The sequence below is a fragment of the Chinchilla lanigera genome, unplaced genomic scaffold (genome assembly GCF_000276665.1).
Source record: "Chinchilla lanigera isolate Chin_1 unplaced genomic scaffold, ChiLan1.0 scaffold00018, whole genome shotgun sequence".
Lineage (NCBI taxonomy): Eukaryota > Metazoa > Chordata > Mammalia > Rodentia > Chinchillidae > Chinchilla > Chinchilla lanigera.
In genome coordinates this window covers 6,963,892-6,991,845 of record NW_004955419.1, presented here as the reverse complement: position 1 = coordinate 6,991,845, position 27,954 = coordinate 6,963,892, and the positions used below count along the sequence as shown (strand labels likewise).

Here is a 27,954-nt window from a genome sequence, read left to right as displayed (position 1 = left end):
GTTGGAACTTTAATTTAATAAATACTTCTATCTGTATATGTTGGTAACAATTCACAACTTTTAAAACTTATCTATTTGTTTTGCAGTCAGGGTATCAAACCAAGGTGCTCACACATACCAGGCAAGCACTTTATTACTGAGTTACACTCCTAAGCCTTTTTATTTATTCTGAGATGTGATTACACTGAGCTGCCCAACTTTGCCTCAAACTTGTGATCTTCCTGCCTCTGTCTCCTAAGTAGCTGGATTTTGTGTGTTGGGGGTAGGGAGTAAGAATTTTAGCAGCAACAACCCAAGAGGCCAGAATGCTTTCCCATGAAGTTTGCCTCTTAAGACTTTGAAATAAGAGGTAATGGTCTTCATTTAGTAGAATAAAATTTAGTGACTTATTCCATTAAAAAATATGAAAAAGCAATTATGCAAGGATGGCTCTCAACATTTAACTTTTAAAATTAGTGATTGTTCTGGGAAATGTAATCTAGGTACTATGTCTTTAGCTGACTTTCTTGTAAGAATTGCCTTCCTGCTTCTCACAAATCTTATCAACATTGACCTCTGCAACGTGTTTCTTTCTCTTTGGTCCAACTCTCATTTCCATTTCTTTTCTCTATAATACATAATTAAATATAGCTTATATTTTTCAGGTGGCTTATGCTTCCAAGTTTTAACTATGGTTCACTTTTCTCATTTATAAAATAACAGATAACTATCCCCTCAGTCCACTTAAAAGAGTGTTGAAAGTTTCAAATAATATTTGTTAGCCATCTAGACAAGCACAAGCTGGTTCTGTTGCTTCCTAGTTTCATTTCTTTGATATTTTCCCTTTCACATTGAGACTGCTTTTAAGAAGCTGTATCCCGATAGCTTCCTACTAGTCACCATAGTCTCAACATTTTGTGCACAATAGAATTGTTGCTGCAGTTTATCATATGGGGTGGGATCTGATATTTTAAATGGCATTTATGCTTCAAAAGTTAGCAGTTTTTTGAGGAATTGTATTCTCTCATCAATTCTTTTTTTTTTTTTTTTTTTTGGTACCAGGAATCACACTCATGACCTTGTGCTTTCTAGGCAGGCACTGTGCCGCTGAGCTATATCCCTGGCCCTACTCTCATCAATTCTTCAAATTCTTTTTTTTTTTTTTTTTCAAATTTGAAAGCATTCAGAAGAAATCAGAATTTGAAAATTATAATTCCAGTATAAACCAGCATGAACAAAAAAATTGCCTAGAAATATTCCCATCAAAGATATGAAAAAGATTCTTGATAAACTGATTTGCCATTCCAGGTCATCGTTTGACAGAGTCAACAAGGTGGACATTTAGCAGCTGGTCACTGGTTGAACTGGCCCTTTGGTGGTTTGGCTTTCTGTGGTTGGCATTCTGTAGACTGGCCTGCTTGCCTACATGGGGGGAAAGCATGCCAGATGGAAGGAAAACATGTATAGCCTCTATACAGAAATGTTGTCTAAATTGTTTATAGGTTGATATATTGCTTGTGCAATTAAAAAAAGTACAAAGCAAGATATTTGAGACAAATGTGTGAAGAAAATAGAACAGAGGTAAGAGCTAGAAAGATGACATAAACCTGGGGTTGAGAAGTAGCAAATGTAATGCACCTGATAAACTTCTGCTCACACATTATACTTGTTAGAAGCAATAAAAACAGTATTAAATATGACTTTACCTTAATTAGAGTTAGATTCTACTGTATATAACAGACAATCAAAGTAATTGTTGCTTAAATAAAACAAGCGTTTATTTATTTCCTCCTCACTTAAAAGAAATCCAGTGGTGAGCAGTCAAGGGCTGGAATAGATCCTCTACATGTCGTAGGGCAGGGATTAATTTTTTTGTTCCATCATCCTGGTACCTAGAAGGTTGCTGTCCAGAAGGTTCCTGAAGCACCAACCAGCATTTCTGAGTCAACGGCTGAAAACAGAAGGCAGAAAAAGAGAGACACCTGTCTACTGAGCCAATTCTTATTGTGCAGCGTTCCTGGAAGACTTGTGCAGTTCCGATTTCCTTGTGGGTCTAAGGTCTTAGCACTGCCTAAACTGAGGGTAAACTGGGAAACATTTGGTTTTGAAATAAGAAGGGAAAAAAAAGAATGAACACTGTATTTGGTATCAGTACCTTTTTTTTCCTTTTGCATTTGATGTTCACAAATACTGCTTATCAACTGCTTAGAAACATGATATTAAATTTTAGCAGAATTATTAAACTTTTTTTCATGGGGAGGAATATGGAGCATTCTCTTTAGAACACAGAATTTATTTAAGTAATATATTGAAATATTTCAGCTTTTTGGTCTTTTTGAGACAGGGTCTCTCTATGCTGTTCACTCTATAGCCCAGGCTGGTCTCGAACTCACAATGATCCTCCTGCCTCAGCCTCCCAAGTGCTGGGATTACAGGCGTGCGCCACCACACCCAGCTGAAATATTTCATTTTAAGACCTTAAACATATTTTAAAACTTTAGCTGGCATGGTGGTGCATGCTTGTAATCCTAGCACACAGGAAGGGGAGGTAGGAGCACCACAAGTTTGAGTCCTACCTGGGCAACTTAGTGAAAGCCTATTTCAAAATAAAAAAAGTTGGGGACGGAGCTCAATGTGAAGGCCCTGGGTTCAATCCCTGTACTGAAAAAAAAAAAAAAAAAAAAAGGGCAATTTTTTGCTAACATGTACTCAACCAAAATAAACATTTTTCTCTGGCTGTTGGTGACATGGATGAGCAGGCCACCAGGCAGGTAGTTGATGAAAACGTAAGCACCAGAAGCCAGCCAGCAGGGGGCAGGCTGTCATTCCAAGTTTGGTCAAGCACTCTGATAGCACAAAATGATAGTTGGGGTAAGAAGGAGATATAAATAAATATATGTATATTGATAACAGTGTTTGAGGATTATGTTTGTGTTTGGGAATTATTGTGTAGCTCTTTGAGCTTCAGCAAAGTGGATCATTTCTTATTCCACTAAGCAGTGGAACCTTCCAACCCTCCCGTTCCCCAACACCTCGCAACCACTAATCTGCTTTCTCTTTCTACAGATTCAGCTAAGGAAACCTTCTCTTATCTCCCACCATTCCGAGTACAGTGTGATGATATTCCTGCCTACATTTTCATTCAGCTTCCTCCTTATACCCTATAGTTTGAAAGGTCTTCACCGTCTCCTTGACCCTCACAGTCTCCCCACACAGGCTTAGATACCTTGTGCATTGAAGCGAAGTGATTTTACCCTCAGATTTCTCAGCCATTGAATCTAGAGTCATGCACTTACCTGCTTACTTAGATTCCTGTGGTTTTGATGTTAAAAACTGTTGCTTTTCATTGAGTCTTGTAATATTGTTGTTTATGACAGAGACGTGGTCTTCGTCGGCGTGCAACCTCAGCACATCAGCAACACATAGACCTTCAAGAGGTGACAGTATGAGTACACATCAGTGTATTCAAATTCTTGTATTTTTGTTACTTTGTGGATAGACAAAATAGCATAAGTTGAATTTCCCTTTTCCTCCCTATATGGATCATTGCTCCTGAAAGTTCTATCTTCTGGCCATTGTTTCCTCAATGAATTGATATTGTAAACTCTCCCGTGGGCCAGCCACTGTTCCAACCAATGATACGCAACAGTGAGTGGTACAGACAAAACTGCTGTTTTTGGAGCCTGTCTTCCAGTCAGGGAGACGTGAACATGCGATAAAATGTTGGAAGGGACACACAGTACGAGGCATTAAGGAAGGTACCGGGAGAGAGGACATGACAAGGGACAGACAGATGATCTTTTAGGTAGGCTCATCCAACAAGGTCTGATGTAGTGAAAGAGATAAGGTGAGCGGATAGCTGGGAGACAAAACTTTGTCTCAAAAGTTCCAATAATGGTCATGAATAGTTTTGAAAATGATTATTTGTGAATTTAAAAACTTTTTATGATAAAAAGCTTCAAATTTGCACAACTGCAGAGGAAGATATAAACAACTCCCATTACCCAGCTTTGTGACTGCCAACGCATGGCCAATTTCATTTCCCCCGTGCTTCCCTCTCCTTACATTTCCTAGATTATTTTAAAGTAAACCCAAGGCCGAGTGTGGTGGCGCACGCCTGTAATCGGGAGGCTGAGGCAGGAGTATTGCTGCAAGTTCGAGACCAGCCTGGGCTACAAAGTGAGCTCAAGGCCAGCCTGAGCTGTATAGCAAGACCCTGTCTCAAAAAGACAGAAAAATTTAAAAAATTAAAAAGAAGTAAACCCAGCATCACATTATTTCCTCTGTAAATATTTCACTGTATGTGTTTCAAAGAAACAATTTCCCCCTTTAAACGTAACCACAATCTCATTATCGCACCCCTAAAAGCCAATGATAATTTCCTAATGTCATCAAATATCTATTTAGTATTCATATTTCCTCCAGGAGTCTGTGAGATTTTAAAATAAAATGGAAGACAAAATAATCTGTGCCAATCTTAGAATAATTTTGTTTAAGACCCTAAAGTAAAAATATAAATTACGATCTTTGTTTTAAAGATCCAGTCTGTTCTGCCACAGGCCTGAATGGTGATTAGTTCCTAAAAACTAATAAGTAAAGGGATCATAGACATGTAGCCCACTGATTGTTACACAATGTTATCTGTATCATTAATATTTAATACCACTGCATAACAGCAGCTGATCATAAAATATACTACTTGCCTGAATGTAACTAGCAAATAAGAAGTGGTGTTCTATTACATGAGGCCCCTTTACATTTTTCCCTCTGGTTCAGTGGCTATAAATCTCCCCAGATCTTTGTGCATTTTGTTTACTTTTTTTTTTTTTTTTTTTTTTCTTTTGAGACAGGGTCTCGCTATGCAGTTCAGGCTGGCGTGGAGCTCACTTTGCAGCCCAGGCTGGTGTCGAACTCACAGCGATCCTCCTGCCTCAGCCTCCCGAGTGCTGGGATTACAGGCATGCGCCACTATGCCTGGCCTGGCATTTTGTTTCCTTTATAACTCAGAAGCCTCTGCTTCAGTCTTTCCATAAAACTCCTTTAGACATGATACCTTTACTTTTGAGAAAAAAGTATGTGTACCGGAATGTTTTCTGTTAAAATTAACATTTTTTTTTTTTAACGTGGTCATGATTCTGGCTCTGTGATTGCTAGTGCTGTAGTTACAAAGTTGCATGGGTTTTTAAGCAGTCTGACCCAATCCTATTTTCCAACATAACAAAAAGTTATTTAATTACTATAGAACTCACTTAAATGGATAAAAATATTGAATTGTGAAAATCAAATGTATATTCTTTAAAAATGATACTGTGATCCATAATTGTTACTCAGTAAGAGTTGGATTGTAAAAATATTGAATAAAAATGTGCAAAGATGCAGACATTTCATTTTTAACCCAGATTACAATGAGAGCATCAAATACGTACCCCCTAAAGTTCTGAGTGAACTGTCAATAAAATGATAGATATATTACAATGAACAAACTATTTCCAGATTCCAAATAGTGTATCAGACCAGCTTCTTACCTTTATCTGAAATGCCAATTCCTTGAATTTCCCAGGTAGTTAGGAAATCAGGTAGCACAACCTCCATCTGATGCCTGGAAGATATGATATTTCATAGATATCTAACACAGGCAAGTCTTTTTAATTCATTTGGAACCAAAAATTCTGTTAATAAGAATGTTTGTGCATGTCAGATAAGGGGTCTTAAGGCAAAGCAAAAGGAAACTAACTTAAATCAGGGACTCTGCATGGCATGATGCAAAAGAAACTTAGAAGATCAGAGGACGATAGAGAACTTTACACATTCACAACAATTGCCTATGCATTGTATTAAATTAAATATATGAAATTGCTACTTATACAGATAAAAATATTTGAATACCAATAGATACACATGGTCCAACCTAATACGTACTCCCACGTATTATGCTCCATGCTCTACTCCACAATCAGGATTTCAAAAGACTGTCACAAATTGTCAGCTAAATACTTAATTATATTCAGTGAACTCTACTAAGAAAATAATGTATGTGAAAATAGATGAAATAAAAAGAATTTTCAGAAATCAGAAGTCTAATAGTTAATTATGTGTCCCATGGACATTTCCTAACTGTCTAACATGTACAAGATGAATTCTTAGATCCAAATAGGACAAATAGCAGAGGGTCTTCCTTCCACAAAGTTACTGGAGAAGAGGGAAATCTGTAATCAATCATGAAGGTTAATATGTGCTTCAATAGAATCATATAGAAACTGTAGTGTTAAAGCAGAATGTGAAGTACAGTTTGTGAGGGGTGTGGGGCTAAGAAAGTATTTCCAGGCTGGGCATGGTGGCGCACATCTGTATTCCCAGCACCTGGGAGGCTGAGGCAGGAGGACTGTTGCAAGTTTGAGACCAGCCTGGGCTACAAAGTGAGCTCCAGGCCAGCCTGAACTGCATAGGGAGACCCTGTCTCAAAAAGATAAAAAGAGAAAAGAAGAGAAGAGAAGAGAAAGAAGAGAAGAGAAGAGAAGAGAAGAGAAAGAAGAGAAGAGAAGAGAAGAGCAGAGAAGAGAAGAGAAGAGAAAAGAAAAGAAAAGAAAAGAAAAGAAAAGAAAAAAGAAAAGAAAAAAGAAAAGAAAAAAAGAAAAGAATTTCCAAGAAAAAACACAAAGACAGTGATTGTGTGTGTTGGGTGAAAGTGTACAAAGGGGGTAGAGGCAGGGCCGCTGTTGGGTGAGGCCTCTTAATCTACATAGACTTTACTAGGTAGGACATGGAGTCGCTTTAGGTGGGGAAATAGGATGATCAGAAGTGGATTCCAATATCATCACTGAGGTCGCTGTGTTTGGAGAATGAATTGGAGTAGAAAAGTGGATAAAACTAGAGTCACGGAGCATAAAGAACACTGTTGGACATCATGCAAGGTGTGGTAACTGAACAAAACCAATCATCCCCCAAGCTTCATAGGTTTCTGTGCTTTATAGTATGTGTTTATTGTATGAGGGAGATAGCACCTCTTTTTTTGTTTTAGAAAAATAGCACTGAAAATGCATGCCTCAATGGGCAATGCGTATTGTTAGAGCGTTTGGTAGAAAGAAGTTTTTGAAAAAGATCTCTCTCCAAACTACATGCTTAGTTGAAATTCAAGGTAAGATAAATTACATTCTTGTGCAAAGATCATCTACTCTGTAGTTAATCAGATGGGGGGGGGGAAACCAACCAGTCACATTAACTTTGATTAAATGTCAGTCTTACCCTTAGTTATCAGATAAGTTCCTGGAAGAACAACAGGCCATATGCTCATTATGTTTGAATATTTTTCAAAATTTTCTCAAAGAAAATAAAGATGAAAACCTTGAAATACCTTTTAGAAACATGATGTACTCCCCACAACCAATTTTCTAAAACAGTCTTAGCTGGAACTTGGACTACCAGTATGGGATTTTCTGGAAGTCCTAAATTAAAACACAGGATAAACATAACATACAATAGAGTTATATGGTAAAGCAAGATGTTTTAACTTTTAATTAACAACTTTAGGGTTTGAAGGAATGTCCTTTTTCCTTTATCATTCTTTTTAAATTTTCTTTTTCCTTTTTCTCCATCCTTTTTCTTTTATTTGTTCTTTTTTGCTACCTTTATCTAGCTCTATTAATTTCCTTTTACTCCTTAATAGGATCCTTTAACTCATATGTCACACCTCCTCATCTTCCATTGCTTAATTTTAAAAATTTTATTCATTCATTCTTTACCCACTCTATCTTTACTAGTATAACAATTAAGCTTTATTAATCTTGGATAGTGAACTATATGCTATTACTGTTCAATTCTTTCCTATTGATCATGGAGGTATGGTTGTCACATTTAGTGGCTATTTATTGTATGTCAATATTTGGTTTGTCTTAGTGTTTATACTATAATTATTGACCCCTTAAGGTTAAGAGCAGTATATGATTGGTTCTTATAGTATGTTAATATCCAGTGTGTCTTTGAAGCTTTTATTTTTTTTTATTGTTGCTGATTTATCTGCTATTACCAGAGAGCACAGTTGTTGCTATTAATAGGTTTTCTATGTGAGCCAATATCTGGATTACCTCTGTGTCATTAACAATACTGCAAGCCATTTCCAGAGAGCAATATGCCAAACACATTGCATCCTACCAGCCCAAGTTAACACAGGCAACCAGATCTTGCACAGAGGTAAAGGCCTATGGTTAGCCAGACCGAGAATGTATCCCTGAAAAGCAGGTACTAACTAAAAAGATCTTCATACTAGCAACAAAGTTGTTTCACTATAAGCTCTCAAAAGTCTCAGTGCATGCCTGTAAGCAACACACAACAGAACAGAATAGAACAAAAAGAAACAAAATAAGAAACAATAGAAACAAGGCAACAAATTGCCTCTTAAAACTCCCAACTCTCCCAAAGCTAATCCATGGAGGATCAAAGGGGAGAAAATCAAAAGCCACATAGCTGAATTATTCAAAATAAATAATAGAGGAGACAAAGAAACAGCCAGTAAGGTGCTTGGTGAGCTCAAAGAAGATATAACTAAACAGACAATGGATTAATAAGCAAAATGATCACAAGTTTACAGAAGGCAGTAATAAAAAGCTAGGTGAGCTAGACAAAATGACCGAAAACGTGAATGACTAGCAAAGAAGTAGAGTCCATGAAAAGATACCAAACAGAAAAAAATAGATCCAATGGCTGCAAGATGACCTAAAGAAAACTAATTTAAGAGTAATTGGAATTAGTAAAAAATCAGGGAGAAGCACCAAGATTACAGAGTGGTAAGCAGCAGAGAAAGAGCCTCTCTGAGAGTTGCTGTCCAGATGCTGGAATACAGCAATGAGAGGAAGACAGGAAGGAGAGAACTGCGTCCCCTGGACCCAGGAAGGATCTGAAGCAAGAACTGAAACCCGCAGAGAGAAAGTTCCATGAAGAAGAAGGAGGGAGCTGGCAGAGAGTTCTCCCTGAGTGGGGACTAACTGCGTGAGAGTAGAGGTTCCAACCCGTGAACACATGATGACTGCTGGTGAGCCCAGAGGCCTCCACAGAGAGATGCAGCAGCGGAGGGGAGCAGTGGATGTGAAAGGCTGTACTAGCTGGGGGTGAGTGCTGAGGACTTGGTCATTCTGTGGGAGACAGCAATTGGCTGGGTGCCATTTTGGAGAGGGGCCTGCTGAGCTCAGAAGTCAGAGCAGCTGCTGGCTCCATCTAGCGGCTCCCAGCTGGGTTCAGGCCTGCTGAAGAAGGTGAGCTGATTGCTATAGACTGAATGGGTCTGCTCTCAGACCCCACAGCCAGAATACAGACTGAACTTCAGGAGAAATAGAGGTGCAGGTTCACTGAGATTATCCACTACCCCGCCATAAAGCAACTGCTGGCTTGCTGGGATAAATCAGCAGAAATCTGGACTCTGTCTCCAAGCGTTGTCTACCAGTGACAACAGAGACAAACCTGGAAGTGGATTCTTTTTTCTCTCTCTTGTTTGTTTTGTTATTGTTGTTTTCTCCTTTATTATTTGATCTTGTTTTTATGAATGTGAACATGGTTTCTGGCCTCTGTGTGGTTGTTACTCTATTCTTTCTTTTATCTCTTCCTTCTCTCTTTCCCTCCAGTGGTTTGCATCAGTTTCCCAAAGTTAGTGTGATTCCCCCCTTGACATACAGCCTTACTTCTAATCTCTTCCTCTTCTCTACTTCTGTTTTCTCCCTAATCCCTTTTAAATTTTAACCCCTGAGGACAAAGTTGACATATTAAGGACTTACATACTGCATATAACTTTCTGGTTTGTTTTAGATTTTCTTATATAACCACAAATCTAGTTCATATGGTTAAAGGTGGCAAATTAATGGTTACCTGTTTGTCATTTTCTAGGCTGTGCTTGATGCTATTGCTATTCCTGATGGTACCACTCTAGCCAAGAGTGACATAGCTATTCTAACCAGCTGTTCTTCCCGGTATTCTAAAACTGAGACTGACTAAGGGTCACAGAAAATACTGTGGCACAGTGCAAAGAATCAGGGGCTGGGCCAAACAGGTATCAACTGCCCATCTTCAACAAATTGAAGAGGTAGGGATCTTGCAACAGACTCAAAACCCAAAAACCAGCTACACCTGGAAGTCACCTCAGAGAAGTAGTCATTTCTTAAGGGTTCTAAATACTAGCAATGAAGCAACTCACCATAGGCAGTTTACAAGCATCTGCCCAGGAATTAAAAAAAAAAAAGAAAAGAAAAGAAGAAGACTCTTAAACAAGATGCAATCCCAGACATCCAGCTCACCAAAAGCAAACCCAGCAGGGAATGAGCTGCGACAATCTGACAGTGACCCACCCGGCCTCTCTGAAGTGGTAACAACAAAGCAATTGAATGAGGCTCTAGAAAAAAAATCAAATTAGAAATAATTTCTCAGATAACTGCAGAGATGGTATCCACAATGAAAACCATGCTTAGTGATTCTAGAGCAGATACAGATAAAAAATAGAGGAGCTTAAGAAAATTATGGAAGTCATGAATGCTCAGCATAGGAAAGAAATGGAATCCGTAAAGCAGATGGCATGATCCTCTACACAGAAGTTCCAAAAACTTTCCCCTAAAGACTTCTAGAATTAATAACCAGATTCAGTAATGCAGCAGGATACAAAAATCAAGTGTCCCTGTACATCAATAATGAAAAAGAACTTAAGAAAACAATACCATTCACAAGAGCATAAAGAAAAATTAAATACTTAGGAATTTTACTTAACCAAGGAAGTGAAAAATCTCTATAATGAAAACTACAGTACTCTGAAAAAGGACATTTAAGAGGACATTATAAAATGGAAAAATATCCTCTGATCCTGGATAGGCAGAACCAATATTGTAAAAATAGCCATACTTCCAACACTGGCTTTTTTTTCAACCTGTAGGTTAAATTATTTTCATTTTTTTAAATCATGAGAATATGTACATTTATAAGTTGCTGGAGGAGTTTCCTACACTAACAGCATTATTGAGGATTTGCAATAAATTTTATATTTCAAAATATATTTTATTTTTCAGATTTTGAGCACATTTATATGTTCATGGAAAGATAAGAAAATCATTAGATCTTTTTAATAAATAATTTACTTTTTGAGTACAATATTCAACCTAAACTGCAATATTTTTCAGAATTATCCTCTCAGTTAATTTCTGTGCTCTCAAGTAGTATAAATAGAATATAAATAAAACCAAAGAGGATAGACTTAAAAGTAGGTCATTAAAATTAAACACATTTTAAATATGTTTTATTCATTTCTCTTTTGTATACAAGCTATGTGAAAATGAATTATAGGAAATCCCTTTCGTGTATGCTTACTGGCATTTCTTTTAGTTGTAATTCATCTTGTTGGCTATGATTTGTGATGAAATTAAAAATAATATTTCAATTCTTGAAAGTGTACTGTTGTTTATGTGCAAGATTTTAAGCATCGTGCTATGTGTGTCTGGTGAAGTCTGTACAAATGAATACCAAAGAATCATGTTGTCAAGCATTTTCATTTTACAAATTACCTCTCATGAGGATGGATAAAAACCTACAACCTCCACAGTGGGTTAGTGGTACTACTGGGATTAGTGGTGTGCCTCTAATGGTATTACTAGCAGTCTCCTTTGCTTTGCTGAGTGGTTTTGCAGGAGTTTACTTCATCTTTTGCATGTTAAACTAAATTTGGAAGTACTTTTGATGGCAGCACAAAATCCACCTGGTTCCCTCCCACGGCGCTGCACATGGAGCAGAAGCTTTTACACATACCTGGTGCTCGACCCAAGAGGGGCGTCTTGTACAAAAGGTCACCTCGCAACTCACTGGCCCGGCTGCAGCACTGAGAGAAAGCTGCCACGCACCTTGGGCCAACAGTGATCCGCGCGGCTCTCTCTGTGCAGTTCTCCTCGCTTTTATGGGCTCCATCGTAACAGCACTTCTGGATGGTGGGGTGTCTGAACTGAGACGCTGCGATGATAATTCAACTGTTCTTAGCCAAGTACAGATTTAGTGTCTCAGATCTGAGCTTAGAGGCTCTGGTCCAACTTTCTCCTTGGTGCCCTCTGCCTCACCCCATTTAGTACCAGTGATCAACAATCCTCCTGCTGGAATAGCTCCCAGAAGGGAAATTGTTCCTCCCCGCGCAGTCTATTCTATTACAGAGGGTGTCACTGCAGAAAAATTCTTCCTGACTTCTAAACCAAACTTTAACTATTGTCACTGGTACCCTTATTGGTACCCACAGAGTTAATTCTCTGTGCTTCATTCTTTTGAATAATTACCCAGTATTTGATAGTATTGTCTTCCTTTAATTTAGGTGGTCTTCCTATGACATGGCTGGTTTCCAAACCCTCATATAGTTACACTCCTCTGGTCAAGGCAGCCAAGCTGCAAGTCTGGGTGGGTATTTAGAAGAACATTTACTTTAAAACAAAAACAATACCATCCCCCCAAAAAACCACACCAAAGGGGACTTTAAAGTTGAGAACGTCCTTTGCAGTCATTAGAGGTGTGAAGCAGTCACAGCTGCTAGGGAGCAGAGCCAGGCCTGGAGCCAAGAGCCAATATCATGAGGGAAATGACTGGATCACAATATAAGAGGGCTGTCACTTTCCCAGATTTGTTTTTTGTTTTGTTTTGTTTCGTTTTTGGTACCAGAAATCAAACTCAGGACCTTGTGTTTGCCAGGCAGATTCTGTATCATTGAACTACTTCCCTGGCACCTCCCTCCCAGTTTTTTAACTTGCCAAGATAGATGAATTTTCAGAAACAACAATGTACTGATTACGATTCCTGTCTTACCTAGATTGGAGTATGGCATTTCCAAGAAGGAGTTCCAAAAAGAATCAAGTGTTATAAACTACCATGTACTGAGTTCCTACTGAGCTAATTGCTTCACCACCCTGACCTCATTTTGTTCTCATAGCTCTGTGGGGCAGAGAAAAATTATCCCCAACAAAGTGGGAGCTTTGAGATCAGTCCTATTCAAAGTTGAATTCTACCTCCGCCATTTACTACTTCCATTTGAAGTTGAATAGGTTACTTAATTTTTTTGTGCTTCCACCTCTTCATCAGGAAGATTAGAATGACGAGTATCCACTTCATGTGACAAATGTGAGAATTCAACAAGAAAACATGAGGATGGAGCATCAACAGTGCTTGGCATAGAGTAAGAATTCAATTAGCCTTACCTACTCTTTTAGCCTTAAAGTTCATCAGAGCTAGCTACTGTGAGAATTTATTGGAAGTCCTGTATTTAACTGCTGCACTAGCTATTCTAATAGAAAATAAAATATACAGTGACCCTGTAACCATAGAGAACGCACATGAAGGATACTTATTTCCTTTAGGTTAAGACTGCACTAAATCTATGTGGGTTAAATTTACTCAGTTTGCTTATCCTTGTGGAAAATGAAAGCTGGATGTGCCCTCAGATCTTTTTACCTCTTCTAGAGCAATTAGCTAGAATTACAAAATGTTGCACATTCACGGTTATTTCATTATAACTTCTGGGAAAAAAAAAATGAAACTTTGGAGCACCTAGATTGTCTATTTCCTCTTTCAAGGATCTTCTTGATCTGTTAATGTTCTTATGTGATCCATCTGTTAAAAAACCAGAGAGAACATCCTTCAGAATAAATTTTTCTATCAAATTATCTAAGCACTGAAAGCAGTTGCAAAGTCATAGCAAGCTCATTTTACCAGATATCACATTCTATTTCCTACAGCAACCCTGGTCTGTGTCATTAGTAAAGGAATACACATGATTAGAGTAAACATGTGTCTCAGTAGCAGTGTCATTATGTGCTCTTTGCAAGTGTATTGATTGTCTCAAGAACCTCAAATATTATTTTATAAAAGTGCCAAATGCACACATTTTAGGTGGTTTGCTCCTTTCTTTAAAATTTGCTTAGTGAGTACTCTTTTGTTTCAGACAAGGAACAAAATATTTCATAAAATCCTACCCATATCCTCAAGAATGTAATAATGGTTCATTCTATTGATGTTAATAACATCTTACTGAGTACAAGGATATTATCATGGGCAGAACTGTATCCAGTTACCATCAAATTATAATGCTTTCCATACTAGTTATGGGCAATTCATAATTTCATTACTTTTGGCAAATTAAATGCAATTTATTTAAGCAAAAAATAAACAAATCAGTAATCATAACTGTACTAAACCCATCTCAAAGAAGGAAGGCTAAGAATCAGATGGCTTCACTGGTGAATTCTTATAAATATGTAAAGAAGAATTAACATCAATCCTTCTCAAACTCTTCCCCCAAAAACTGAAGAGAAGAGACAATTCCAAGTTTATGAGGACAACATCAGAGACAGTTCCTCATTTTATGAGGATGACATCACCCTGATACCAAAGCTTACACAAGAAAACAAGAGGCTGGGCTAGGGATATAGCTCGACGGCACAAATGCCTGCCTGCCTGGCAAGAGCAAGGTCCTGAGTTTGATTCAAGGAACAAAAAAAAAAAAAAAAAAAAAGGAAGAAAACAAGAGGCTGGTACCTCTGATGAACACGTACTCAAAAAAAATTACCAAAATGCAAATATAACCAAATCCAGTATATTAAAAGATCATGCACTGTGATCAAGTGAGATTTCCCCCTGGATGCTAAGATGTTTCAAGGTGCAATATTCAATAAATATGTGACACCACATTAACACAATGAAAGATAAAACATTTAATGAAATTCAACATCATTCCATAATCATATTTAAGGGAAAAAATTTAATGACATGCAACATCCTTTCATAATAAAAACTCTTAACTAAGATTAGAAGGAAACCACCTCAGCATAGTAAAGGATATATATGAAAAACTCACAGTTAACATCATATTCAATGTTAAAAATGAAAGCTTTTCCTTTAAGATCAAGGACAAGTTCAGGATGTCCACTCTCAGTACTTCTACTTAACATTTATAGGAATCTGGGCATGGTGGCACATGCCTGTAATCCCAGCACTTGGGAGGCGGAGGCAGGAGTATTGCTGTGAGTTCAAGACCACCCTGGGTTACAAAGTGAGTTTGAGGCCAGCTCAGAACTGCATAGTGAAACCCTATCTCAAAAAAACAAAAACAAACAAACAAACATTGTATGGGACATACTAGCAGAATATTAGGCAAGAAAAAGAAATAAAATTAGAAAAAACAAAACAAAATTGTTCCTGTTTGAGATGACGTGATATTTACAGATAGAAAAATTTAAAGATTCCATTTAGAAAAACTGTAGGATCTAAAAATTGGATCAGTAAGGTTGGAGTATGCAAATAACCCTCAAAAATCATTTGCATTTATATAAACTAACAATGGAATATCTAAAAAGAAAATTAGGAGTGATCCCATTTAAAATAAAAATAGAATAAAACACTTAGGATAATCCTAAGGAAGTGAAAGTCTTGCATGCTGCAAATGATTAAACATTGATGAAAGCAATTAAACAAGGTACAAAAAAAAGAATTAGAAGACTCATTATTCCTAAAATGTCCCTACTACTCAACATAGTCTACAGTTCAATGAAACCCCTATCAAAATCTCAATGGTATTTTTTTTTTCAGAAATAGAAAAGATAATTCTAAAATTCATATAGAACCACAAAGGAACATGAATAGGCAAATTAATAGAAGAACAAAGGTGGAAGAATCACACCATCACACCACCTGATTTCAAAATACAGTAATCAAACAATATGGCAATAGCAAATATACACACACACACACACATATATGATATATACACCTACATAAATGTACATATATACACATACACAAATATATATATATACATGTATACATATATACTATATATACATATATACTCAATGGAAGAGAACAGAGGCCAGAAATAAATGCTCAATATATGGTCAACTTGTCTTCAAAGAGGGTGCCAAAAATGTGCAATAGAAAAAAGACAGTCTTTTCAACAAGTGTTATTGGGTAAACAAAATATCCACATGCAAAAGAATGAAACTGGGCACTTACTTTCTTTATAAGAATCAAATCAAAATGGAATAAAGACTTAAGTATAAGACCTCAAACTATAAAACTACTAGAAGAAACATGAGAAAACCTTCCTGATACTAGTCTTGAAATGATGTCACAAACACAACACCCATGTCCTAAACAACAACAAAAAAGTAGATAAGTGGTATTGCATTAGACTAAAAATCTTCTGCACAGCAAAGGAAATGATCTACAGCATAAAGGGGCAATACATAGAGTGGGGAAAGTATTTGCAACCCACGTGTCTGATATAGTTAATCTCCAGATATATGGAGGACTCCTACAACACCATAGTCAAAAAAGTCAGAATGGACACTTCTCAAAAGAAGGCATACAAATAGCCAACAGTTATATTAAGAACTGCTTGACATCACTAAATATTTAAGAAATGCAAGTCAAACCTCAGTGAGATATTGCTTCATACCTAATAGGATGGCTATTTAAAAAAAAAAAAAAAAGGTAAGTGTTGGTGAACCTATAGGGATATTGTAACCCTTGCACAGTATTACTGGAAAGCCAAGATCTTGCAACTATTATGGAGGCTCTTCAAAAAATTAAAAATAGAAGTACTGTATGATGCGGCAATCCCACGTCTGGGTACTTATCCAAAAGAATTGAAATCATAATCTTCAGGAAATATTGTCATTACCCTGTTAATTGAAGTACTACTGACAAAAGCTAAAATGGGAAAATAACCTAACTGTTCACTAACAGATGAGTGGATCAAGAAAATATGATATATATAAAAAATGGACTCTGAGCCAAAAGAAGGGAATTCCACAATCAGCAAAAATATAACTGAATTATGAGGATGTTACGCTAAATGAAATAAGCCAGTCACAGAAAGACAAATAGTGCATGATACAGCTTCCATAAGGGATCTAAAATAGTCCAAGTCATAGAATGTAAGAGTGGAATGATGGTTGCTAGAGGCAAGGGGAGAGGAACTTGGGAGTTATTAATTAAAGGGCATAAAGCAAAAAAAAAAAAAAATAAGCTCTACAGATCTACTACATATAACACTGTATCTACAGTCAACAATAATGTATTTTACACTTAAAAATTTGCTAGGAGGGATTTCATGTTAAGTGTTCTTGCCACAAAGAAATAATTATTTTAATTTTAAAGAAAGAAATGTTGCGGAAGCAGGATTTGGGAAAGAATAGGTGCGGGACAGACAAAGCAGCACAGTATTTTCATGACAAGAATATTCACATTACTTGGTTGAAAAAAAGAGTTAATTACCAATTTGTTGGGAATCCTCTGCATTTGCATTGGTGAGGACAGTGAGACCTGCCGCGCTGAACACTTCAGCATTGCTTCTGCCGCCACTTGCTCCACAGCCCTGGTCAATTTTCCCTGCAGCTCCAAATACCTGTTCAGAAAGGAAACCCTTCCCTCAAAACACAGCACCCACTGGCCATTACAGGAATATAGTACCTGACTTGTGGATAATGATAGTTTCCGGACAATCACGTATTGAATGCTTAAAATCTAATTTCGCAATTTTCCCGACCACTTCTTGCCTTCTCTAGTTTTTACTTTGTGGGTTAATGAATTTTCACTATTAAAAATTCACTCAGGAGCTAACCTAAAGGACAACTCTCATTTGTAAGTTCTTAGAAAACTATTTACACTCTTCTTTCTTAAAACTTTGTACAGGGGCTGGGGATTTAGCTCAGCGGCAAAAGCGCCTGCCTGGCAAACGCAAGGTCGTGAGTTCGGTTCCCGGTACTGGAGAAAAACCAAAAAAAAAACCAACTTTGTACAGTGAGTTCATTCATAAAATATCCTTTGATGGACTGAATGGATAAGTAGATGAAATACTCACTATCCCTCATGGACCTTTTCTAAGTTCTGCGAAGCAGGATGAGACCCTGTATTTATTTCATTGCTCCAGCAAAGATGGAATTCAAACGCAACATAAGGATGCTCAATGAATTACTTTTGCTTAGGAGGTTTTAGGCCTCAAAAAACTTGTAACCATGGCCCTTGTGATCCCTGATAGTGATTCTTGATGATTGACTGGGGTGGGAAGAGGCCTGTGCCCATGGAAGGGGAAGAGAGAGGAGAAAGGACTATTCGTGACTGCTATTACTTTGTCATGTAGAGCCCTGTTTTCACCCACACCATGCCTTTCCTTTCTGCTTTCCTTTCCAGTGAATGAAGTACCTCAACTCACTAGAACACTGCATTTTAAGTCATATCTGCATTTTAACCCACTGTACTTTAAGTCATATCCATCCCCTGAGGTGAGCAAATAATTTAATTTTATGTACTCACTTAAAATTTCTCTCTCTCAGATTAAAAAAGATTATTGTTCCTACCACCTAGTGGCTTAGCAAACAAGATAATGCTCTCAGTCACCAAAGGGAAGATGGTTTGGAATTGGTAATTTTGAAAGTTTGTTCCTAAACACGGAATTAAATTGTGTTTTTGTCTATAAGAAGCTTGAATTTAAAAAAAAAATTATAAAAAAAAAAAAAGAAGCTTGAATTTTGGCATTTCATTGAGAATAGTTCCAAGAGTGTTACTATAAAACAAAATAGGTTGGAGAGAAAATTACATGGGTTATATATCTCTTTATATATCTAAAGAGATCATTTAAAGTGGTTACACAATTGATATTCTGTGTTGTTCCACCCAGGCCATAAGGCAGCTGAATCTTAGTTCTTGTTATTAACAGCATGGCACTATGCTAGTAAGGGTAACATGTCTTAAATACAGTGTGCAGTACTGACACCCATCTCCTCTCTCATAGGATTGTTTCAAAAATCCAATAAGACAATAGATGTAAAGGCTTAGAGAAAAGCTCATCATACAGTAAGTGTTCAATAAATGTTAGCTTTTAGAATTATTATCCTCCAATCAAGCTGAGAACACAGACATTAGTATCATTGCTCTTTTTCTTTTATTCTTCTCCCATAACCAGCTCATGGAATGCTGAGAGAACCACAATGGCCACTCAGCCAGAAGTCATGCTGTTATGGTTTATGTCTGTGTGTCCCCCCAAAGCCTCCTGCGGCCCTGAGATGCAGCCTTTGCCATGTGCCACTCTGCCTTATAATCTGCCAAGTACGGATTGAAACCTCCACAAACTGTAAGAGAAATAAACCTTTCCTTCCTTAATTTGGGGCTTCTGATATTTTGTCCCAGCAATGAGAGAAAAGTAACCAAGACACATGCCATACACCAGTAACCATAAAGTTTATCGTACTTAACTCTTTCCATGGGACTTTTGCCTCTTCCTTGGATGCCATATGTACCACTGTCTGATGCTGTTAATGCTACCCACAGCTCTGACTGAGTTTCCATGATAAGCGATACGGCTTCACCTGGAAAATGTACATCTTTCCTTGGAGACAGATGAATCTAAAATTAGTTTCAAAAAAGAAAGCATCTTAATGTGAGATTAAATAGTCACTCAGGAGGAATCCAGACCGGGAACAAGCATATATGTCTCACCTGAAGCTGGTTGCCACATTTTTCTTCAGTATTTAGGCAGAGGGTGTCAGACACTAACTCTGCGGTCAGCTCTCCTGGGATGATGTAATAGACCAGGAGATGGGCTGTAGGAACCATGTGTTGAGTCACAGGAAGGTTTAAAATTTGGGAAGATGAAGCTGGGATTCTCTCCTCTGTGCCAAAGTGTACGATTTTCCCCTTAGATGAAATCTAAAAATACATAGCAAGAAATAAGCACCAGATGGGGCTCAAAGTTGAGGTATAAATTGTGCAGAGATAAAAAGAATTTAATGTCCAGGGTTATTTACTATGCATCAGATATACACACATGAACATGTTCAATCCTCACAATTTTATGCTGTGGTCTGATTCATTCCATTTAGTAGTTATAGAAACTGACGATCATAAATGTGGACCAAGGAAGTGATAGGATATGAATTAGAACCTTGATCTTGTTCACTCAAACCCTTAACCCTCACCAATATAGTATTCTAACATCCTTTCTAGTTTGTATTTTAAATAGCAATGAACAAAGTTTGGAATCACTATATCCATTACTGAACTCAAAACTTAAATTTTTCCCTTTGGAAATAAGGCATATTCATAAGAGAAGGCCAGCAGCCTACTGTTTAAGAAATGCTTTGATTACCCATGAAACGTTGCTGGGGTCACTGACCAGTCGGGAGACTGAAGGTCTTGACCAAATCTTTAGCATCATGTTGAGGAAGGAAAATTGGTTTTGGAGTCAGAAGAGCTTTAACAAAATCCTAAACCTATCTGCCAGTACTTACGAGCACGAAAAGTCATTCAGCCTTTCCAGTGTATTCCGTTGTTTGCTGAACCAAAAAATTGTCATAAAGCTTTTCTTGTGAATGTACTTTATAAACTACAAAGTACTAAATTTCATACATTTTAAAGACTATTTGTATAAGTAAAAGAATGTTGCAAATAGGACACTGGATGCCAGTAAGATATTATTGAACTTACCAAATAATTGTAGTGTGTAATTTTGTCAAGATATGGACTTTCAGGGGTAATAGTTATACTCAGATATTCTCCCACCAGCAAACTCTGCTGACTACCGGTCCAGGTAAGGGAAAGGAAACTTTGGCTGGGTGATGAGTAGGTCACTGCTTGATAGTCATTGCTGGCCTGATACTGTTCAGGAAGGTCTGGATTATCAGTTCTAACCTGAAAGAGACAATGCCAATAAATGAAAAGTGCTGGTGCCTAACTTTGCATCAGTGACGATGATTTTAGTATATGTGCTGCCGAAGCGAGCACCATCAGTGATGATGATGAGGGTGGTGATGCTAACTGCTAACACTTGCCTTGCATTTTTTAGTCCCAGGTCTGACTATATATGCTTAACATGTAGGAATACGTCCATATCCCTACAAACCTTCAGACTTTCCAGCACCTTATGAAAAACCAAGTTAGTCACTGCCTGCGATCAAGTTGTCGAGCAACCACAAAAGAGCTATTAGTTCAATAAAATTAATGATGCCAACTTGGGCTATTGTGGAAGAGTCTGGCAAGATCAAAGGAAAGAAAAGGTCCTAGACCTAGGATTGACCTTCCTTCTCAAATGACACACTAACTTATCGATTCATTTCTTAGTGCCAAAGGCTGGCAAAAGCAGGTATTTAAGGAGAGGGAAAAAATGTAGAATAAGATGTGGCAGTCATATTTCCCCTAAAGAGGCAAGTATGTAGCACTATTTTTAAATTGACAACTTAAAATTGTATGTATTCATGGTGTATAACATGACGTCTTGGTATATGTATACACCGTGGAATGGCTGACTCAAGCTGATAGCTTACTATGTTGCTTACTTATGTTTTTCAAGTAATAATACATTATTATCAGCTATAATCACATGATGGTATTGAATGACAGATTGCCTTAACTTAAAATTCTCCTGTACTAATTTACATTTCCACTAATAATGTGTAAGGATTCCCTTTTCTTCATATCATCATGAATGCTTCATTATCTTTCATTTTTTAATAATGATTCTAACAAGTGTAGTGTGATAGCTTATTAGCATTTTCATTTGCATTTCCTTGAACATTAGTGATATTGAACATTTTTTCATACAGTTTATTGGCCATATTGGCCATTCTTTTTCATATAGTTCAAGTCTTCTTTTTAGAAATGTCTATTTAAGTCCTTTTTTTATTTTGAGTTTTTAATATTGAGTTTTTTTCATTTTTAATATTGAGTTTTTTTCTTGTTATTGAGTTGAATGCCTATTTGTTTTGGATCTGAACCCTTCATCAGGTATGTGGTTTGAAAATACTGCTTCCTACTCTGTATGTTGTCATTTTGTTTTGTTAACTGTTTCCTTTGTGGTGCAGGAGAGCTTCAGTTTAATGCAATCGTATTTATTTTTGTTTTTGTTAGTTGTACTTGGGTCATATTTTTAAAACCTACCATTCAGACCAATAACTGAGTTTAGCGTGTTGATTTTCTAATCCTCCAGTTTCACTGAAGTCATTTATTAGTTCTAATACTTTTTTGGTGGAGTCTTGGGGGTTTTCTTCAAATAAGGTCATATTGTTTAAAAATAGAGACAATGTAATCTTTCTTTTTCCATTTGGATGCCTTTTATTTCCTTTCCTAGTCTGATTATTCTGATGGACTCCCAAAACTGTGTTGAATACATAGAAACTATGTTAAACACATGGAAGGAAACTATGTTAAATAAAGAGAAATATAAATAAATATGTTAAATAAATAGAAAGATGTCCATGTTTTGTTCCTGATCTTAGAGAAAAAGCCTTTACTTTTTCACCATTGAGTGTGATGTTGCTATATACGCTCTTTGTTGTATTAAATTACATTCTACCCATATCTGATTTGTGGAGAGTTTTAACATGAAAGGATGTTGAATTTTGTCAAATGCCTTCTCTGCATCTATAGAGATAATTATGTGCTTTTTGTCCTTTCTTCTGTTAATGTGCTATATCACATTTATTTTTTACTGATATTATATCACATTTATTGATTACTGACATTAAACATCCTTGCATTGCCGGGATAAGTCCCACTTGATCACGGCAAATGATCTTTTTGGTATGCTGTTGAATTTGGTTTGCTAGTATTTTGCTGAGGATTTTTGCATTTCTGTTTTTCACTGATACTGTGAAATAATTGTTTTGAATTCTTTGCCAGTCAATTCAGTCAAGTCTATGTCTCTAGGATCAGTTACTAGAATATTTTTGTATTCTTTTGGTGACATTATGCTTCCTTGGTTTTTCATGGGTTGTTTTTATATTGCCTTGCATTGATGTCTATGCATTTGATGGAACAATTATTGGTAGGGTGGGCAAGTATTACATTTAGTGAGGGCAGGTGATGTCATCATTGGTGTAGCTTACAGGGGTCCTTCATAGCCAATGCTCTGGCTGTTCGTAATTACAGGGGGAGTTGTTAAGGATTTTGGTATTGAAGGCTGCTGGAATCTTCCAGATCTCTTATTCTCCTGCCAGGAAAGTTGTGGCCCTGGGGCTTCCTCTTAGTGCCAGTTCCAACCCACAGGCATCCTTGCAGTGGCAGTGGCACCATTGTCTGATGTGCAGTGCCTGCAGGAAGGTGGGAGATCTTGGGAATGGAGCACAAACTTAAAAGTTGATGAAAATATTGTTTCTGAATGGAAATAAAAGTGAGTAATTTCAGCACCTCTTAGGAGAAAGATAGGGAAATTTTAAGAGCATAAACAAGGTCTATTCTTGAACTTCAAGTGCTAATAGGTCCCTCTTATAAACGTATGTACCATGCTTTTCAAGTTTTTTAATAAGAGGCCAAAACCATCTATATTTTATTTGAAGCTGAAAATTCAATGTTATTTGCAGACATTTCACATCTTTAAGTTTAAAAAGAGATATATCATGTGTTCATTCAACCAATATTTGCTAAGATGTGTAAGGAACTACCCTAGGTGTCAAGGACATAAAGGTGAACAAGATAGGCAAAACTTTTGTCTTTGAGAAACTCAAAACCTGTGAGATAGAGTTGGGGTAGGAAATATCTACCCCATGAGCACAGGACAGTTGTAGAAGATTCCTTGGAGGACAGAGATAAAAGCTAAAATCCAAATAATTAAAAGTTAGGGAATTAAAAACTGAGGAATTGTCCCTAGCAGAAGGCACAAAGTCCTTGTGGCAGTAGAAATCAGGGAGTTAGGAAGCTGCCATTCCCCAGGATGTTAGAGTTGGGGGTGTGATGGGAAGAGTGATGGGCAGTCAGTTTGTAGAGATGATCAGAAGCAAGGTTAATCAAAGTCATATCTGTGTCTCAGAAGGATCACCCCAGCCCCTTTCCACAGTAAGGACTAAAACTCTTTAGCCTAAACGAGTAAGTTCATCAAAAATGAAAAGGTTTACTACAGAATTCTCCAAGCACAGCTTCTCCAACTGCAACTGAACACCCATCACTTCTGCAGCTAAACAGAAAAGGGAGAGATATTGGGAGCAGCTGAAGCTGAAAATTGGTCATATGTGTGAGGGCAAGACAGAACCAGAGTGCCTAAAGCAATCAAGCTACGTCAGTCTTGAGAAAAGCATCTTGCCTGGACAATTTCGGTCATTAGTTGCTAGGCAAACTTATGTCTCCTGATACTAACTTTGCAAAGGTATAAATAAATGCTCCTACTGTTGTTATTCAGTCTTCTTGCCCATCAGGTAAGAGGCCACTCCACCTGACCTCAGCTTTTGCTTCTTGTCTTTATTTTCTAAATCCCCTCACTGTTTTCTCCTTGGAACCACCAAGAGACCACTGAGCCCCTGCAAGAAGGCAAGAAAGATGAAGACTGAAAAATATTTGACAGTCTTAGCAAGCAACTCATGAGTAACCAGATAAGAGGACTTTCAGTGGAGTCATAGGGGCAGAAGCCAGATCTCAGTAGTTGGGGGAACCTTGAAAGGGAAAACATATAGATGATTTTTTTTAGAGGAACTGTCATATGAAGTTATGGAGAGATGCTGATAGCTGGAAATAGTGAATACAAAAATATTCTGTTAGTATTCTTATATTCCAGTAGCTGTTCTTGTCCTAAACTTTCCAGATTTAGTCTGTGTTTAGCATAAGAAGGAAAAAAAGTTCCCTAAATACAAAATGAACAAACCTAGATCCTTTATGAAATGGTCAATACACCAAATTATATTTTCTGTTCTCAGAAAATGTTTCCAAAGAGTTCACTGGACTTATTCATAAAATCTTCACCATCTGTCCTTTATAATCCCTACCATAAAGACTGAGGCTATATTAGAAAGTGCAACAAATGCAAATTCTGCTTACGTGAAACTCCAGAGCTGTCACACCAGTGGGAATGTTAACCATAAATGAAGCTATGCCATCATGATAATTTGTTATACTTTTCCTTGGATCCAGCTCTCTTTTCTCCTGAGTTTTATCCACTATTTTTGCTTTTAAGATTACTGGAATCCCTCCTACAAAATGGGCAAAAGCATCCTTTACCTGCACCTGTTGGGACCAAATCCATGGCAATAGTTAATATTTATTCTGTTACAAAAAGTAAATCCTAAGATAATTCTCTCCTTTATTCCCAAGCACAAACTAAATAGGATTTAATTCAATTGATCAATGCAGTTATTTTAATGCTATGTTTTCATCACTCCAAGCATACATGATACAAATGACATTTACCTCAATTTGATAATGGATACTGAATGTTTAATAAAAGCAGTGCTCTGTGCTGCATACCTGTGCTTAAGCAACAGGTTGGGTGAAATTATTACCAAGCCTGGATCTGAGCTACTGTTTTATATCCTACTCTTGCTGGTTACCTTGTCCTATTCCTCCTCACCGATAATTCTGTTTATCACTTAAATGCCTACACTGGAGGTCATGGAGAAGCAAAATCTCTGAGATTCTTTTCTTCTGCTCTTCCATAGATGGAGTAACCTACCAGTAAATGAGGAAATGCAACCGAGATTTCTAATCATCTCACCTTGATAAAATATGGAATTCCAGGCTTCAAAGAAAGAGGAGTAGAAACCAAATCCAATGTGTAGGGAGGCAGACCATATTTGACATCAGTTCGTTTGGTTTCTTTGAAGAAGTTATCTACTGGAATAATATGCATTGCTTTGAGATTTTGGACAAACACACAGTACAATGACCGGGGTGGGTAACCATTCTGTTCCTATGTGTTTGTTTGTTTGTTTAATTTAGATAAGGACAAGCAATTTATTCACTCTTTGGTCAAAATTATTGACTCATGTAGGATGATTTGCTGTGACTGGTCTGTGAAATAATAAATTGTTGTTCACAGGCATTAATATGGTGCCCATATGTCTGTTTCAATTGCTTTCCTGTTCCAGACCACTTGTCAAATCATTTATCCCACTTTTTTCTTCACATAACCAGATCAAAACCTTGTGAATGCAGGAAATTGAGAGGAATAGACATGTGAAACAGATGGCTCTTATCTCCAAGGCAACATTCTTTTACCATTCAAGCAGTATGGTAAAAGACATGTGTTAAATATTTAATAACATGTAATCCAATATCCAAGTGACTCAGGGATGCTTTCATAATGTGAATAACTTTACAATCTCATTTATTTGTTATAAGTAAAATTTTCTGGTACCAGCATTACCCATAATTTTTAGTAAAGTAAAAAGCTATCTCATGTGCATAAGAGTAGGGGATTATCAGTACAGAAAGATGTACTTCCTCCTGAGCACTGCCCCTACATGATGCTGGTGGACAACATTTTGATCTGCTATATCTGTACTTGCCCAACTTTACACCAAAGGTGAGGTGCAGGTTTTAATTCAAACTTTGGAATAAGAAAGAACCTTAAGAAATAAATTCATGGATGAATTCAGGAATTCATCTTTATTTTTTTGAAAACCAGAATGCTACCTTGTGATAGTTAGCTTCCCATCTCTGTGATGAAATACCTGAGAACAACAATTTTTAAAAGGAAAGGTTTGTTCTGCTCACAGTTTTAGAGGTTTTAGTCTAGGGTCCGTTAGCTTCATGGCTTTGAGGTTTGTGGTGAGTCGGAAAAGTCACTGCAGAAGGGCATGGTGGACAAAAGCTGTTCAGAGAGAACACCAGAGTGTGTTAGTGGCTTCCTGTTACACTTCCATGTCATCCAGACTCCCACCCACCCTATTAGATGGTGCCGCCACATTCATGGCAAGTGTCCCTTCTCCGTTTGCAGTCCTGTATGGCATTGCCTCTGGAAACACCCTCACAGACACACCCACAAGTGTGGTTTACTCATTTCCTAGGTGTTTCTCAATCCAGTCCTGTGGCCCATCAAGATTAACCATCACCTTACCTTTGAACCCCAAAGTCAGGACTGTTTCCCATCAGCCCTAAAATCAATGCTTTATTGACAAATGACTATGTATGGGCAAACACTTATTTTGGAAATGCTTATGTTAATTGTGCTAATCATTAACTTGTAAACGCTCCCATCCATCCTTCATAAGAACTTGCCAGAAAATCAATTTGTATGTAAAGCTGTTATTAAACTATGGACACCATGTTTTCTGCCTACCAGTTAGATGAAGAAGAAAAGAGATACTTATAATTAGGAGATAAAAGCAAACACATGGGAAATTTTAAAAATATTTGACATGTTAAGCCTACACCAATGAAATACCCTCCGAATCAATGGAACTCACCTTTGGAGTTTCTTATTAGCTGTCTTGGACACTGTTCATAGTGCAAAGTCTCTACTCTGCTTTTATGGTACACACTAGAGGACAGTTTTCTCCTACATAAAGGGAAGCAGCCAGAACAGTGAGTCACTTGCTTTGCTCTTCCATATCCAGCTCCCCAGAACCTGCCCTGGTTACCCTCTAGCCAAGTCTCTCTTTTTTCTTCAAGTGTAGCCTTCTCCATTAGGTTGTGCAATCTGCAGAACAGTGCACAGTAAATAGGATTGGGAAGCCTAGCATCACCTTTTGGTTGAACATAAGGAAAAGAACAGAACCATATGGTCAGAAAGGTATTGCTTGTGATCATAGTTTCAAGGAGATGGAATGTCTAAAGCTTTTCGCTGCTTCAATTCTCATTTTTGTATGAATGCTGTTTTCTATAGCTATTAACAAGAATGTACCTTTCCTAAAAGGGGTTTTGAAATTTGTGTTCGCATCTGTGACACTGAATGGAAGAGAATTGCCAAACACAAGAGAACACATGAGAGATGCTAAAGAAGCAAGAAATTTCCAGTTGAATAACCATTTATCACAGTCTTACTATACATAAGGGATCAAGGAAAAGGTTTACACAGATACATATGATGAGGACTTTGTCCTTATAGAACTCACACTCTGAGAGTAACACAAGTCATTTAATACAGGCTAGGGTTTCAGAAGAAGAGATGAGATCAATCACTGGACATTCACAAGGATTCCTAGGGGTATTGATGGTAACAATGGAGGGAGGGATACTGATATTAGTGAGGTTCATCCACCCCACTATAACAATACATTTTTTCCTTCT

The 27,954-nt window shown here is 37.3% G+C and overlaps 1 protein-coding gene across 2 annotated transcripts in view; it reads right to left on the bottom strand.

The window, feature by feature from the left end:
* Window positions 1–1,732: 1,732 nt before the first annotated feature.
* The window catches only part of LOC102020914 (complement C5-like), a 36,465-nt gene continuing 10,243 nt past the window's right edge, over window positions 1,733–27,954 (bottom strand). The window contains exons 7-18 of one of the 2 annotated variants that reach the window (XM_013513188.1): window positions 25,439–25,554; window positions 24,766–24,951; window positions 20,452–20,655; window positions 19,465–19,674; window positions 19,222–19,371; window positions 17,245–17,374; window positions 13,519–13,581; window positions 11,749–11,946; window positions 7,331–7,421; window positions 5,505–5,578; window positions 3,276–3,407; window positions 1,733–1,930 (exon numbers count right to left, since the gene is read on the bottom strand). In XM_013513188.1, coding sequence (XP_013368642.1) covers window positions 3,280–3,407; window positions 5,505–5,578; window positions 7,331–7,421; window positions 11,749–11,946; window positions 13,519–13,581; window positions 17,245–17,374; window positions 19,222–19,371; window positions 19,465–19,674; window positions 20,452–20,655; window positions 24,766–24,951; window positions 25,439–25,554 — 1,550 coding nt within the window. In that variant the 3' untranslated portion in view covers window positions 1,733–1,930; window positions 3,276–3,279. Of the gene's footprint in view, window positions 1,931–3,275; window positions 3,408–5,504; window positions 5,579–7,330; window positions 7,422–11,748; window positions 11,947–13,518; window positions 13,582–17,244; window positions 17,375–19,221; window positions 19,372–19,464; window positions 19,675–20,451; window positions 20,656–24,765; window positions 24,952–25,438; window positions 25,558–27,954 lie in introns of both variants that reach the window. The other variant, XM_005382579.2, reaches the window with a different exon arrangement.